The sequence below is a fragment of the Lygodium microphyllum genome, chromosome 18 (assembly GCF_053477565.2).
Source record: "Lygodium microphyllum isolate KBCC chromosome 18, Lygodium_microphyllum_v1.1.10, whole genome shotgun sequence".
NCBI lineage: Eukaryota > Viridiplantae > Streptophyta > Polypodiopsida > Schizaeales > Lygodiaceae > Lygodium > Lygodium microphyllum.
Window position 1 is genome coordinate 136,578,247 of NC_141152.1, and position 16,411 is coordinate 136,594,657.

Consider the following 16,411-nt stretch of genomic DNA (forward strand, 5'->3'; position numbering starts at 1 on the left):
ACAATGACAAACCAAGGACCCTGAGATATTAGTGGGTGTCAAAGGCAAAAGTTGTAATAAGTTATTCTGGTCAGTACTAAGTGGTGCGTGGTGTTAAGTCTTTAGTATTTAAGTAGCCATTAAATGACAGTGGTGACATTAGGGACTAGGCATTAATTAATAAATTAATACTAGTTTAGGGGCTAATTAATACTCAGGATGACTTGGAAGTCAAAATTGCCTAGGCAATTTAATTGTGGATGGGCATATTTAATTTTTTGGGTAGGGAAAAGTGCTAAAATTAATTTTCAAAATTATTAATTCTGAAAATTAATTAAATGACTGAAAAATATAATTAGAAGGTTGCCACTTGGCAAAAATTGTCCATACAAGTAAAGAAAAGGCTAGTAGAGGTTGGTGGATGGTTGTTCCAGGTATTTCAGTGGATCTTGGAGGTTGAGAGAGAAGGAGAGAGTGTTGTTCAAGCAGGTACCAGCAGGTTTTGGCCATTTCCAGCCAGCCAAGAGGGCTACTACTGTAGGCACAACTCCAACAAGGAGAGCAACAACTGGAGATTCCATTTGGGGTTAGGTGATATCCATGTGAGGCCTCCAAGCTGCTGGTGGGCAATAGCATTTAATGTTGTTTCACAATAGAGAGCAGCTGGTTCTGACACTTTCTCGCGAACAAAGACTAGAAATTTCTCTCTCCTCCACAAACAATTCCTCAGTAGATCTTAGCCATTTACAGTAGATTTCAGCCATAGAAGTAGCAAAGCATTTGCTGCTGTAAACCCTAATTTAAAGCAGAAATTAGAGCTTAACAACCACCTTGGTTCCCATGCCAAGAAATTGAAGGCTCAATACTTGGAATTAGTAGCTAGAATTCAAAGAATTCAATTAGAGGCCAATCCCTTGTTAGATCAATGGGCAAATTGATAAGAAGGCTTAGTGGCAATTTTGGACAACAAGAGAAATTGGATAGTGAAGGAGATTGGAGTGAAATCTGAGTGTACTTCATTCAATTTGAATAGAAGCTAATGACACACTGAAGGGGCTTCAATTGTGGGGCCAACCGGGAGTGGTAATGACCCGATTTAACATTGATTACAGCCCTAAAAGGGTGCTAATGACCCGATTTAACACTGATCATAGCAAGTAGGTCTAGACTCCATTGTTCATGCCTTAGTCTTGGTTGGAGAGACGCACATGCTAGGGCCCCCCATAATATCATCATTAGGTTTGATTCATCCTTCCATTCATATTCTGATTTGTGGGTTCATTCATTGTTGGTCTTTGCTGTACAATCTATTCTCTCCATTGCTGACCTTCTGATACTTTACATAGTATTAGAGTAATCATCAAGTCTCCTTATGCTTTTTGTACAGTCTCGATTTGGTGTCTACACACGCTATCTATCCAGCCATGGCTCTAGCATAGTAGATTATCTCATGGGCTCTTGGTCTAGTCTCTATACATGCTATCAATCTCGTCATGGCTCTAGGATGATCAATTATGTAACAAGATCCCTCTCCTTGATACTTGACATACATGGCTTTGTTATCTTCATAGTGTTCCTTGAGAGTCTTCACAGATCATGCATATATATCCTGCATCTCCTGTTGTTACCACAGCTAGACACCAAGTAGTCATCACTTTGTTAGCTAACACATTACCCATTGAAACATCTACTTGTGAAGAAATACCCTAACATAGAAACACAAATAACACCGTATGATAAAGCACAGACTGATAAAAGAATACAGTTAGGGTTCGGATAACTCAGAGACAATGAACACTGAGAATGAATGAAATGATATGACTATTCAATATACAATGCTCATGCAGCAAACACACTATGTAGTAAATGAATATTGTATCTCGAACTCTTGTATCTCAAGGATCAGTGCAAGGGTAATGAGCTAGAGAGAGTGTCGTACTTCGAATGGATTAGCAAATGTAACCAAGGAAAGCTGAATTTGATGCAGATGGCAGTGCAGGAGAGAGAAAGACAAAAAACGTAGGTGAGGAGAGAGAAAGACAAAACACTGGCTGCAGGAGAGAGAAAACAGCAAATGCAGACTGCGGGAGAGAGAAAGACAAAAAACGCAGGAAAAATCAGTAGTAGCAGTCAGAATGCTAAAATCAGCTTTGAACAATGTGTGGTAGGCTGGAAACAAGCACCAGACTGTTGTAAACAGCAATGGCCAGCTTGGACTACGATGTGCTCTGTGTCTAGGGTGTGGTTAGCAAGCTGAAATACTTGAAATCTGCAAAAAGGAGATTAAGGTTGAATGGAGGGCAGCATACCTATTTATAGAAAGTTTGGGCTCTCCCAAGTGGGTTTGTGCTTATGGGATACAGACACTGTCTAGGAATGCATTTCTTTTTAAATAAACAAGGTTTCTTTCTTAATGAAACATGTTTTGGGGCTATTTAAGTGAAGCTAATGCATTTTTAGCTCAACGCTACCTTATAATCTAGTGAGGTCTACCCCACTCTTTCCGATCTCTATCCATATATCCCCCTACAAGAGGTTAGTCACTACTAGCTACATCTCTATATACATTCACAATCACTGATTTCCCTCATGCCGGATTTGATGGCACACCACTGAGTGGAATTATCCCATCCCCCGCATGAGAAGAAAGATTCAATTCAGAACACCTATTCTAATATTCTCATTTCCCCAAAATGACCGAAAGCTCCATAGAAATGGTCTTTATAAGGTTTATCATGTCAAATACTGAGGCCACTTTTACATTGTTGCATTTACAAGTTGGATCCTTAGGAAGGTTTTTGACAAAAAATTTGTGTGCTATGATTGAGGTCATCTTTTGTTGCAATGTTATTTTTGAACCCATGTTCATCTGAATTGAAACTGTTACCGGTATCACATTGAAAAGACTGTTTTTCTGGTTCATTTCTGGTTCATTTCTGTAGGGGGACATTGTCATGATTAGCCAAAGGAATCCTTTGGAGGAGGACACTGCTGTTGAGGGTGTTGTATTAGAAAGAGCAAGAAGGTAGTCCAGGGTTGTTTTCCATTCTAATGTTGTTCATGAGTTCAATCTCTGTGTGTCCTTATAGGGTTGCTTTTGCAGCAGTACAAATCTTAAGAAAATTTGATTGGTTTTGCAGATTCATCAGAGTAGCTGTCTCTCCTAATCAGTCTAAAGAGCTTGGTTTGAACAAAAAGTGGCGTCTAGATCTCTATGCGAATCGTGTTGCATATGAACGGTGCCTCTTTGCTGTTGAGATTTTTTCTTCACCCTTGGTTCGGCCACATGGACTTGTATGCAATCTAGCTAGGGTCAATACTAACAGCAGTGGAGGTTGGTTGTCTGAAGGAGGTTTTTCTTTTGGTGAAGGTGCAACTGCAATACGAGAGCTACTTATAAAATCTGAGGGGAACAAGATGCAGCATTTGTCTCTGGAAACAAAAATGTCTCATCCTCAACCAAATGGTGGTGAACCCATTTCTGAAAGGCTAGAAGAACTTAAAATAGCCAAAAGTCCTCCTTCTAAGATCAGTGGTAAGCACTTAGGATCTGCCAAAGGTGACATTAGGGCATACTTGCAGGGTTTGGGTGACAAGTTGAATAACAGTCAAAAGAAGGCAGTGGAAACTGCTGCACTTCAACGGGTGACTCTATGGCAAGGGCCTCCTGGAACAGGGAAGACACGGACGTTGACATATTGTATTGCTGCCTTTTGCAAAACCAGAGGAAAAGTGTTAGCTTGTGCTGATAGGTGCCTTTCTTACATGATGCTTATGAAACCTCAACAGTTTCCATTATCATGACTTTGTTTGAGGATTATCACCCAATTTGGATTAGAGTATCAGGCTGCTTGTTTGATATTTTGGGAGGTTTGCTTTCGTATTGATTTGGGATCTGGATGCAGCAATGTTGCCGTTGATAATCTGGTTGAAGGTTTGTTGGGGCTGGGTTTGAAAGTTGTTCGAGTTGGCCAACCTGTGAAGGTAATTTTAAAAAAAAAACCTCAGCCCCTGTGATGTCATTGTACAGCAATTCATTAGACAGTCATGTAATAAACGTTGTCTCTTAATGCAAGCTTGCAAAGGTATCTTGTGCATGTTTGGAGTTAGGGGTGTCCTTTGTAGACATTTGCAACTAACAGTGCATTATACCAATAATAGAAAAGTTACAGTTTGTTATTAAGACTTTTAACTTATGTTATTGGCCAGCAAATGGTATCCAGAATTTAATTTTACTTGGAGGTGTCACTTTCAAATGCAAACAAAAAAGACATGATTAAAGCTGAAATCTATCAATGGAATTGGTGTAGGTGACAGCAAGGTTCCTTACTTGCACCACAGAACTATTGACTCACTTTTGAGCAACCTACCAGTTACATGAATCTGCAAACCACTGCTGGTACAAGCTTATAATATGACAAATGCTATGAGAGATTGAAGGACAAGAAGAATAGAGTTATGTGGTAAGGAAACAATCCCAAGATGCCTTAATACATATTGATGTAAGTGCCTCCAATGGTGCATGGTAGATGGCATCCTTGTCTTTGCACTCATGGGTTTAGTGAATCACATGGTGGGTGGGTATAGCTCTATGGCTAGGTGGTTGGAGGGGGGCTATGATGAAAAAGGAGAGGGAGGTGTCATATGCTCTTGTTTTTTCCCTCTCCTCCAGGGGGGCGTAAATATATTTGAGAAGTCTTGGATAAGTTGTGCTGTCTCCTATGATCCCAATAGTCCACAGTGCTACTTCTCCATGTAGGAAGCATGCAAACCCACCTGCCTATGGCCAGCTCCTCATTCCATTATTGATCCTAGCTCCCAACCATAGATACTCTTTGTGATCCATAGTCCTTCTCTATTGCAGGCAACTGTATGGGATCCACCTTGAAATTAAAGATAGTGCACTGCTTGCACATTTTCCTTGCATTGAAATCTCCCACTGAGGGAACTTCTCCAAGTCTCAAATGCTGTCTGATCTCTTCAGGCAGTGCTATATAGTGATGCTGTCCCTCCCTCCCTCCTCTATTAGCAGATTAGTTAGTTCATATGTGAGTCTGAGTTGGGCTTAGTGAGCTGTGCATTTCTTTTTCAGTGATGATTAGTGGCTGCCAGTTTATTTGCCTTCGAATGTGGCTGACTGGTCATTATTTATTTGGCCGACTGCATATTTCAGGTCTCCAAAATACTGGCTGAATTTTTCATGATGGTTGCCTATTTATATGCTGGGCTCTCTCCTTTGCAGTTATGATCATCAACATACTCAGACATTCGCAGGTCTTGTTGGACAGAGGGAGCCAATGTCATTGCCTATTCAGTTGGTGACTCACTATTGTTGTACTGTCTCATTTATGGGTATATGGATTCCATTTCCCAAGCATTCTTCTTTAGAGTTCTTTTGCAATGTTCATCTTCTCTTTGCTGTCCCACTCTTCTTTCTTGTGTTGTGCAATCTATTAAATTTTCATGCTTTCATTGCTGCACCCACTCCTAACGTGGTATCAGATGTCTCTGTTAGGTCCTGCGCTGCTGTTTTCTGCTGTTGCCTGCTGTTGCAGGTCTGCCAACTGCTTCCACTGCTGTTGCTGATTCTATCAGACTGCTGCGACCTGTTTCCAGCTTGTAACATGCCCAAGAAATCTGCATTTTGATCAGCCTATCCTCCATTTTTCTGTGGCCAACCATTTCCAGCATGTACGGCTGCATTTATCTCTGTTTTACTGATCAGCCCCTGTGTTTTCAGGTTTATCCCTTTCTGTTGGCTAGACGGCAGTATTTCTAGGTTGTATTTGGCTGCGTTGGTCTGTCTCCACCTTTTGGATCTATTTTCAGCAGTTGTTTTGGGATCAGCTCCCCTCTACACTACATTGATAGTCGTGCCAAGTGCAACTTGTGCCATGTTTTCGCATGATACCCTCTGATGGATGAAGATTCTGCAACAAATCTATAAAAGAATACTTTGTGTGTCACTAGCACACAAGTGTGGCATTATTCATTGTGATCATCTTGAGCTGTACTCTCTGTCATTCATTAATACATTGCCTCTCATTTTGTGATTGAATACCATTGTGCATTGTATTTATTATCACATTATCTTTCCTTCTCTATTAATTAATTGTGTAGTTACTCCACACCTAGGCCAATAAATTGACCCCCAGATATATATAGGATCTAACATTCTCAACCATATCCCCTCCAAGAGTAAACGGATGTATTGCTTGGGTCACCCAAGTTTGTGTGGCATTAAACACCCTCACTTTGGTCTTCCGAAGGTTTGCCATCAATCCTTTATCCATGTAAAATGCTTGCAATACATCAATATGTTTGTACAAGCCCTCCAGAGAGTCTATGATAACATCATTGATATACAACAAGATGGTATCAATATGCCAGCCAAGTTCGCACTTGGGCTCCCCAAATCTATCCACATTATTGGAGAGCTTATCAATATAAACACCAAAGAGAATAGGTGAAAGTGGGCACCCTTGCTTCACCTTGATGGTAGTGTCCATTGTATTGGAAAGCCCTTTTGGAGTTGTACCCTCCCTATTATTGACTCATACAAACCGTAAATCCCCCATTGTAGATCCTATGGAGTGCGAATATCTTATAGTCGTTGCATGAGCTTGGTTGAAGGCATAGTGTCAAATGCTTTGCATAAATCCACAAAGCAACAATAAATCCTTTTCTCATGTGCCCTACCCTTCTCTATAATAGCTCTGAGGATCAATATATGATCAGGTGTAGTGAACCCGTGTGCCCATGTACTAAGCTCATGCTCTAAAATGCAGCCATATATCTTGGCCAAGTAGTGACCAATTATGATCATCTTGGAATTCTCTAGCACCATAGAATCCTTGCTCTCAAAGAGTGGTACAATGGTATGCTTTATTCAACTTGTCGATGGAAAGCCCTCACACATGGCTCAATTAAAAATGTGCCCCAAAAAAGGAGCAAGAATTTTACATGTATGTATAAAATGTTCCCCAACAAAGCCATCATGATCTTGTGCCTTTTCATGTTGCAATCTATGAATCGTCTCAATTACCATCCCTGTAGTAAAGTATGAACTGCAAGATGGACACGGCCCTTGTGGGGGAGACATAGGGGGAGTTGGCCTTCTACATCATATAGGTTCTCTACATAGTTGTACCATGCCTCTGGTGCTATGATTGGGGTACCCGATTGCCTTTCTTAAAACACCTCCCATACTCTCTTGCTGTCTTGTCCCAAAAATAGCTGGCGTGTCTCTGCCTCTAGTTTAGCCAAATATACTGAATTCTTTCATCACACTAGGTGTTGAAAGATCAAGTAAGCTACTTATGTAGTATCTCAAGTGGTTATCTTATGTTTTAACTTTGTCTGTCTCATAATACTCATCATCATACTGACTATGTGTCCTTTGCACAGAAGTGCTATATCTCCAGGTTGTCGATGGTTGTGGGATGGTGTGACTTCTACATTTTGCACCATGTTGTGGCTACATCTCTCCTCATGAATAAATGGTACAAATCCCAATATTGTGCCTTCTCATATATACACTATTTAAGGCAAGGTCCTCATCTGCTTGTGGGTCTCCCTCTCTATAATAGATGGAGGTGTTTGTATAGCTCCCTACACTCATCATTGTACTATTTGTTTTGGGACGTGTTGAGCCAAAATATGCATTACTTGCTGATTAGCCTCTTAAACAACCCCAAAACACACTAAAAAAATGCTCTTTTAGAGTAAAAACCCTAAAACAGGAAATGGTTCAAGAGAGTTCAGTGAAAACCCTAATTTCGGAGGCTCCAATCCACATCTATAAATAGACAGGCTACCCACCATTCAGCCATCATCCTTGTTTGCAGGTTACACTAGCCCACACACCCTCTGCTGTTGTTGGCGCCCAGTTTCTAGCCCACAGCCCGACCGCCTCCATCTGCTGTCCAGCCATCATTGATTGCAACCACATTATCCTCAGCCTGTCCATTGCTGTAGGTGACAGCTTTCAGCTGTTGGCGACTGCTCCAAACTGTCCCCGATTGCTGTTCAGCCTGTCGTCCATCATCGTCAGGGTCAGCCAGCGTGCGTTTACAGCATTGCAGATCGCGACACTCTCCGACACACCTTCTCTAGCTGTCACCCTGTTGTTTATAGCACCTGTGCACAGTTTCCAGCTTCTGATCGGCGGTACACTGCTGCGTTTACTAGCTTCCAGCCTCCAGACTATTGTGTTTTGGTGACTAGCCTGCTGTCATTCACTATTTAGCACTCCTACACTTCGATTGGTGGTCACATACTTAGGATCCGTCTCCAAAGGACGTCACACTCCGACATTGCTCTGCCCTTGAGCACACTGTACACTCTTACATTCATTTATAGCATTCATTCACTTCAGAGTTGTGTTCTCTCTCTCCCTTATTCTGTTTGTGTTTGAGTTTCTGTGTTTGAGTTTTGAGTTTTGCGTTTAGGGTTTGAGTTTTGAGTTTTGCATTTAGGGTTTGAGTTTTGACCTTTGTGTCTGTGTCTATCTCTTTGTGTTTCTGTTGGGGTTGTACACTTTGTGTGTTCTCAGTGCAAACCCTAGCAGTTTTCTTCACATGGTATCAGAGCCGGTGCTTTTGTAAAGAGTATCTTGCAGATATTGTGGAGAGCTAGTCTTTGTGCGAGGCACACAATACGACTCGTAACCGAATCACTATGTCCCAGACACCTGCTTCTCCAATTCCTATGATGTCTTATCAGACTTCTCCATCATTGGAGGCCCTGAGACAACATTATGGACTCAGTGAGGGGGACGACACTCCACTTTCACCTTCACCTTCTTCTACTTCTATTCCAGATTGTACTAACATGATAGAGGACTTTGAGGAGTACTATCGCAACAAGTATGGTGATGTTTACACCCCTCCTACTAGTTTTGCTATCACATTCGGACTGGTTGGTGAGGCTTGCTACCTCTCCGATTATGGAGGACATATGGCATTCAGAACCTTTGGCGAACCATCTTCATCATCTCAACCAGGTCCAATGTCAGGTTTATACAATTCTTTTGTGTTGCATGAATCAAAACCCTCGCTTGTTTCTTCTTTTGAGGTACAGGATCCGGATGGCTTTGTGTATGTGAGCTTCAATAGAGGGGGCTCACGAAGCAGAAGGAATTCAGGTACATCTATAACTTCTGTTTCATCTGAGCATATCACATACTCTTCTCACTGCCCTTCCATCCCACCCTCTTCTATATCACACCTTGATCAGCTCTCATCATCTTTCCAAAACCTTGGATTACACTCCACATCTGCATCACACACCCTAGGGGTTGGATCTTCCATCTCCGCTCCTAGCACCTTTTCCTTCTCCACCCCATTCTCTACCTCTTTGCACCATGGTACTTGGTTAGGGGGAATGCCACCATTTAACACAGTGCCTCTCACCTTTCAGCAAAGGAGCACACCTATAACTCCTGAATCAATTGTGATGGGCATCCTCCTCACTATCCCCAGCTTCACATCTCACATGACCATAAACGCAGGGGTTTCCATCCTCAGCTTATGGTGCGTCTTTACACTCTCCTTGGGTTACACCCATGCCGAGATTCCTATCTTCTGCTCACCGTGTTCCCATCCCATCTCCTTGGGTTCCTCATGTGGCTACCATGCCCATGCCTAGTTAGCCCATCCCTATCTATGGATCCACCTTGCATACTACCCGCATGCTTGGTGGGCACTTTGGGGCCCATTCCCAAGTGTACTCCACTCCCCCATTCTACCCCCACTACACTTTTTCACACTATCCATCTCCGAGTACTACCATTCCCGTTCCAATAGCCAAGAATGCCTTCACGGATAAGACATGTTTTAACGGATCAAATTTTACCACTTGGTCTAATTTCATGCAACAAGTGCTTGAGTCTCAAGGTCCTCGTCATTGGTCTAGAGCTTATGCCGGACCCTCGACTAGCTTACCCTGACTACATCCGTCAATGGAGAGTCCGCAATGCTTGCATTACGTGAGGTTGCCGGTTTTGCACACACTGCCAGAGAGCAAGCCATGTGGACGAGGAGTGTCACTCCAAAGTCCAAGGTTTGGGAATTGCCAATTGGATTTTGGGCTTCCTTGCTTCTCCTTGAGTGGTTACTAGTTCACCATTCAAATTGTGGAATGTGACTTGCATCTTCCTACAATGAATACTAGTGTCATTGGGGATCAACTAGTCCATTCCTAACAAACACTCATAGGCTCCTAAGTTCATAACCTTGAATCCCATGTTTGAAGGATTACCTTCTAAATTAAATTCCACCTTGGCCATTCAATGCATAGAAAGGAATTTCTTTCCATTTGCCAATTCCACGAGTAGCTTTGATGCAAGTATTATGCCTATTCTTAGCATTCTAGCACATTTTGGTGATATAAATGAGTGGGCACTTCTGCAGTCAATCAGAATCTTAAAATTTTTTCCTTGATAGTTTGATGGGTCTAAATCACCAAGAGCTGTCAATTTGGCCCTTTCTTATGGAGGGTGGCATGCACTATTCCCCTCTTGACTTTTGCTTCTAAGGTTGGATCTTTGTCTCCTTCTAATTCCTTGAAAGTTACTCCAATAGTCTTCCTCTGGTAGCTCAGTGCTACTTAGAAACTATCCTTGGTGGGGGTTTTGGCCAAGTTTCAAATACTCCCTTTTGAAGTGGTTAGGTTCGTTGGAATGGAAACATTTAAGGACCCCCTTGTTGCCCCCCATCAACACAAAGTTCCCAATTGTGGTAGTTTTGGATCTCTTTCTCTAGCCAGATTGGTGTTTCCACCTAAAAAGTCTCTGTAGACCACTGTGACTGCACAGTCTGGTGGGGCTACGTCTTCTGCTTCTGCTTCATCTGCTCCTTTAGCACCCGCCGTTGCTGCTGGACATGTGGCCCGAGTACAGCCTCAGCTGCCCATCTCTTTCACTACCCTTGAGGGACTGGTTGATTGGTCTGCAGGTTCCGATGCCGTTGCACTTCATGCATCTATCTCACCTTTCTTCCCACCTTGTTAGGCGTTCCCTTGGCAGAGCCTTGCGACTAGATGTACGCGATGCTGGCCACCTTCTTAGACTAGCACGTCTCTAGGTGCTTTCGGATATCCTAGGCCAGTCTAGCATTCATTTTTTGCCCTGTTAGAGGCGGACCCATAGGATTCATTGTCCTTAGCTTTTCCATTCTTTTGTCTTCCGCTCCATTTACTCATACATACACATTCATTGCATTTATTTTGAGTTAGATTTTCTTTTTGTTCTCTTTTGCTTTGGAGCATCTCACCACTAACCTTTGTGTTTGCAGATTCTCATATCTTTTGCAGGGTTTTGTCTTTCAGTGTAGGGCTAACTTATAGATTGCTTTGGTCCTACCTGGGCTAGAGATGTGGGGATGCGCACTGTTCCTTTCATGGTTTCATCATCCTAGGAGTGCTTGCTCTTCTTTCAACATGGCGGTTTTCCCTCCTGAGGCGGATCGTGTAGCATCTCTCTCGATGCTATCATGGCAGTGGCTTCTACCTTGCTCTTCTAGTAGGGTGCTTTGTCTACTTCATCCACTTCCTCTTCTTTCATTCCTTTTGGTTCTCGGCACCATACGAAGACCGACATCAGGCTCCTCTTCCTTCTTCAACACCTACATGCAGGTTGAGAGGGGGTTCCTACCCTTCTTGGTATTCTACAAGCTTTAGCACTTTGTCTTCAACATCGGCTTCTTTCCCCTATTGTACCTTACCCTTTGCATTTCATGATTTCATTATCTTTGTACTAGGGCACTTGGAAAAGTGAACAATTTTTCCACAAGGGGCACTGTCCAAGTGGCACCTGCTGCATGAGTATTCTTCAGCATGTAGCATACTTTGCATCTCATTGTGCAGAGCACCACTTGAACGAATCCTAAGTTGTTTCCACTAGCGGCTGTTGTTACCCCAACCCCATCCTTCTTCATCACATGAATACCTCATCACTCAAACTCCGACTGGTGGAATTGATCATAAATGCAATAGTCTAGAGGCTGGAAACTCATAAACGCAGCAGTGTACCACCGATCGGAAGCTGGAAATTGTGCACAAGTGTTGTAAACAGCAAGGTGATAGTTGGAGAAGGTGTGTCGGAGAGTGTCAAGACCTGTAATGCTGTAAACGCAGGCTGGCTGACCCTGGCGACGATGGACAACAGGCTGAATAGTAGTTTGGGACAGTTTGGAGCAGTTGCCAGTAGCTGAGAGCTGTTGCCTACAGCAATGGACAGCAGGCTGAGGATAATGTGGTTGCAGTCGATGATGGTTGGACAACAGATGGAGACGAGCTGTAGGCTGGAAACTGGGGGCCAACAACAACAAAGGGTGTGTGGGTGGTGTAACCTACAAACAAGGATGATGGTTGAATGGTGGGTAGCCTGTCTATTTATAGATGTGGATTGGAGCCTCCCAAATTAGGGTTTCCACTGAACTCTTTCGAACCGCTCCCCGTTTTAGGGTTTTTACTATAAAAGAGCATTTTTTAAGTGTGTCTTGGGGCTGTTTAAGAGGCTAATCAGCAAGTAATGCATATTTTAGCTCAACACCCCCTCTCAGGCTCAAAACTGAGCCAAAAGGTTAGGCCAACCATTGTGATGTTTATTGACCCCAAGGCATCCCATCCCAAAGTAGCCAGGGCATTGGAGAAAGGGTGCATGTCGGCTATCCAATGGTCTACCAAGACTACAGAGGCGATGGTTATCTTACCATGGGAATCCACATAATGACCTCGGAGAGGACATGGCATCAGACAAAGGGTGCACGTCAGCTGCCCAATGGCCTACCAAGTCCTACAAAGGTGGATGGAACCACATTGAACTTTTTCTTTTTTCTTTTTGAATAAGGGAGTTAAATTTTATGGGATGCGGCCGATTGAGTAATAGTGACCCAGAAGATGGGAGTAGGGAGGGTACACCCAACACATCACAAAACTCTTGCACTCCGACTGGTGGTCACACAGACTTGGGATCCGTCTCCGGTGGACGCCACACTCCGACATTGCTCTGCCCTTGAGCACACTATACACTCTTACATTCATTTACAACATTCATTTACTTCAGAGTTGTGTTCTCTCTATCTCTTATTCTGTTTGTGTTTGAGTTTCTGTGTTTGAGTTTTGAGTTTTGCGTTTAGGGTTTGAGTTTTGACCTCTGTGTCTGTGTTTGTCTTTTTGTGTTTCTGTCGTGGTCGTACACTCTGTGTGTCCTCAGTGCAAACCCTAGCAGTTTTCTTCATAGCATGGTCCCAGGTTGTGGCTAGCATCTATGAGCGTTGGGAGGAGGATATAGTGAGTGACAAGTAGGTATGATCTTCTCTGATCGGGCAAAGGGAAGGGGTGGTGGTGAAGGTGTCAAGAAATGAGGTATGCTTTGATACCATGTCAAGAAACGACTCCTATAAAAGGTAACTAGAGAGACAATAGGGTTTGTGGGGAGAGATACAGAGTGTATACGGCAAACACTGAGAGAAAAAAGAAACTCAAAAAACATAGAAGAAGAAGATGATGATGAAGCACTGAATCATGCTAAGTGAACAAAGTTGATACAATAGAGCCTAAGCTTTGAAGGTGATTGCACTGTCCTATTTGGATTAGGCGGTAGCACTTGAAGAGAATCTGCACACAATGAAGGGAGCGAAACACAATCCTCTCGGTAATGGGATGCTGAAGTAATCTGAAGATGATGAACAATTGTCGAGGGAGCAAAATGCAGTCCTCAGATGCCGTCAGAGTTGAGAAAGAAGATCACTAGCTATGAACACATACTCCAAAAGATGAGGATAAACATGGCGTCTTAGCAAATGAGGAAATCGATCCCTTCATGGAGCAAGAACTACAAAAACCCAAGTGCTTGCCAGAGCCGTTGCCCATTGAAGTCTAAAGGGTGGTACCTCGACTCTCTTGGAAGGGGTGCCAAAAAGCCTTTTTGGGATTGTAAATGGAAACCAAAAATAGAAATGGAGGAGGGAAACAAACCGCAAAAATCCTAGTACTCCACCTATAAGGTAACCTGTAGTGAAGAACAATAGACGTGATGAGCTGATAGAACTCGAAACTCAACCTCGAGAGAGAAGTCACAAGCCCCATTACTCCATACTAGAAGGTATATGTAAGCCTAGCCACCAAGCCATGGCTGAAACATCCAAATCCCCGAACTAGAAAGAACTTATAGAGCCTAAATATCACTTGGAATCAATGGGGATGGGTGAGATGGTAGGGAAACGTCAACCACCCCTAGAAGGTAAAGGTTGTGTGAAGAACCATAGGATGAGTAGGGACCCCCTTTGAAGCAAAGAAATGGGATCTCCCTCTGAAGAAGAAATATGCCCCCCTTTTGGATCCCTTGTGGAATCCTCCTCTGAGAGAGACGAGGAACAAGAAACTCATGGATCACGGCCTCCAAAACATCAAAAGACGAAGGAAATGCTGTCAGTGGTGCCAAAGAAGGTATCTGAGGCTTCAATGGAACAAAGGCTAGGTAGCTTCTAGAGGTAGCCTCATCGAACTCAAGTAGTAGAGGGACTGGAGGGAGGGCTATCACATAGAATCTCCTCAATGCCCGCATCAGAGTCCGTCTCCATGGAGCAAAACAAGGGATGTGAGAAAATAGGAAGCTTCTAGGGATGCATGGGTGGACAATAGTCACTGTCTCTTAGTGGAGCTGACTGGAGAGTCAAAGAAGAGGAAGGAGGTAAACAACCCTTCTCTCTTGAAGGAGTGGATTGACGAGAAGGCATATCCAACAATCATTGTCTCTTGATAGAGTAGATTGCAAAACCATAGCTCGTGGTCATGGAAGCCATTGGACCCAAAAATAGGTGGGGGAAACTTCTATACCACATTGCAACGGTCTCCAAGAGGTCATTGTAACTAAGGAGCCTCCTTTTACTCATAAGGACTTAGTGCGAATCTAATGTGTCTTATTGCCTTGAGGGTAATACTTTAATAGCCGATGCATAACAATCTCATGGCCCACAAAGGAGATGTGGCACAAGGGATTCCCGTATACACCTCGATGGTGTTGGGAGCAAAGGTCAAAGTGGAAGGTATTTGGTGGTATGACCACTTTTGGTGCAATAGGAGCATCTAGCAGACTTTCCATCTATTGGTGGAGAAGCCATGGTACTAGTGTGTCAACTCAGAAAGGGGAGGGTGGGAGGGAGAAGAAGAGAAGGGTATCTCTTGATGATGCAACAAAAATAAATAAGGGAAATCAAAAGATGATGTTGAACCCACAACCTGTCTTTGCCTTCTTAGATGTAGAGGATCTTTGTGGCTCTCTAAGCACCTCTAGCTATGATACCATGCAAGAGTAGAGGTATGCTCTGATACCATGTCAAGAAATGACTGCTATGAAAGCAAACCAAAGAGATAGTAGGGTTTATGTACGGAAAACACGGAGAGAGAAGAGAAACTTCAAAAACATAGAAGAAGAAGATGATGAAACACTGAATTATGCTAAGTGAACAAAGTTGATACAATGGAGCCTAAGCTCTAAAGATGACTGCATTATCCAATCTAAATTAGGTGGCAACAGTTGAAGGGAATCTACACAGAGTGAAGGGAGGTAAAGATAGTCCTCGAAGCAATGGGATGTGGAAGTAATTTGAAGATGAAGGACAGCTCTTGAGGGAGTGAAATGTAGTCCTCAAATGCCATTAGAGTTGAGGACGAAGATCACTAGCTACGAACATGTACTCTAGAAGATGAGGATCAAAAGGATGGCCTAGAAGATGAAGAAATCTAGTCCTTGATGGAGTAGGAATTGCAAAAATGCAAGTGATTGAAGTAGGAGATGCCTATCGGAGCTATCACACCTATGCCAAGGAAGTGTTAGACTGCAAAACACAGCCTGAGAGGTTGACGCTAGGTGGACAGCGCTATTGCTACATAGAGAAGGAACATGATAAGTATATCAAACCCCCCTCGAGTGAATGTATACAGGGAATAGATAGATCAATCCCCAAATGGTGTCAAGCTGAGAGCCTTGTGAAAGGCTTCAAGCTTCTCTAGAGAGAGCTTTCGTAAACACATATGCCAAGTTGTCTTGCATAGGGACATAAACCAAGTCAATCTTCCCTGCATGGAGCCTTTCTCTAACATAATGATAATGTACCTCAATGCGTTTAGTGGGAGCATGAAAAATTGGATTTGTTGTAACTGCCATGGCACTCTCGTTGTTAGTATAGATAGGAGTGGGTGACTGTTGTCCCACACTAAGATCGACCAAAAGGCAATTGAGCCATACACATTCTAATGTAACTGTAAATGTTGCCATGCATTCAACTTCACAACTAGATGTGGCCACTACAGATTGCTTCTTGCTTAGCCAAGAAATGCATGAATCACCAAGCACGAAACAATTGCCACTAGTGGACACCCTCATGTCAAAACAACCAGCCCAATCATTGTCTTTAAATGCATGCAA

At 43.0% G+C, this 16,411-nt stretch overlaps 1 protein-coding gene across 3 annotated transcripts in view; it reads left to right on the top strand.

The window, feature by feature from the left end:
* Positions 1–16,411, top strand: part of LOC148021423 (uncharacterized) — a 128,481-nt gene that overhangs the window by 67,922 nt on the left and 44,148 nt on the right. For all 3 annotated transcript variants that reach the window (XM_087699292.1, XM_087699291.1, XM_087699293.1), the window contains exons 4-6: positions 2,922–3,004; positions 3,120–3,731; positions 3,885–3,963. In XM_087699292.1, the coding sequence (XP_087555418.1) occupies positions 2,922–3,004; positions 3,120–3,731; positions 3,885–3,963 (774 nt within the window). The remainder of the gene's footprint in view (positions 1–2,921; positions 3,005–3,119; positions 3,732–3,884; positions 3,964–16,411) is intronic.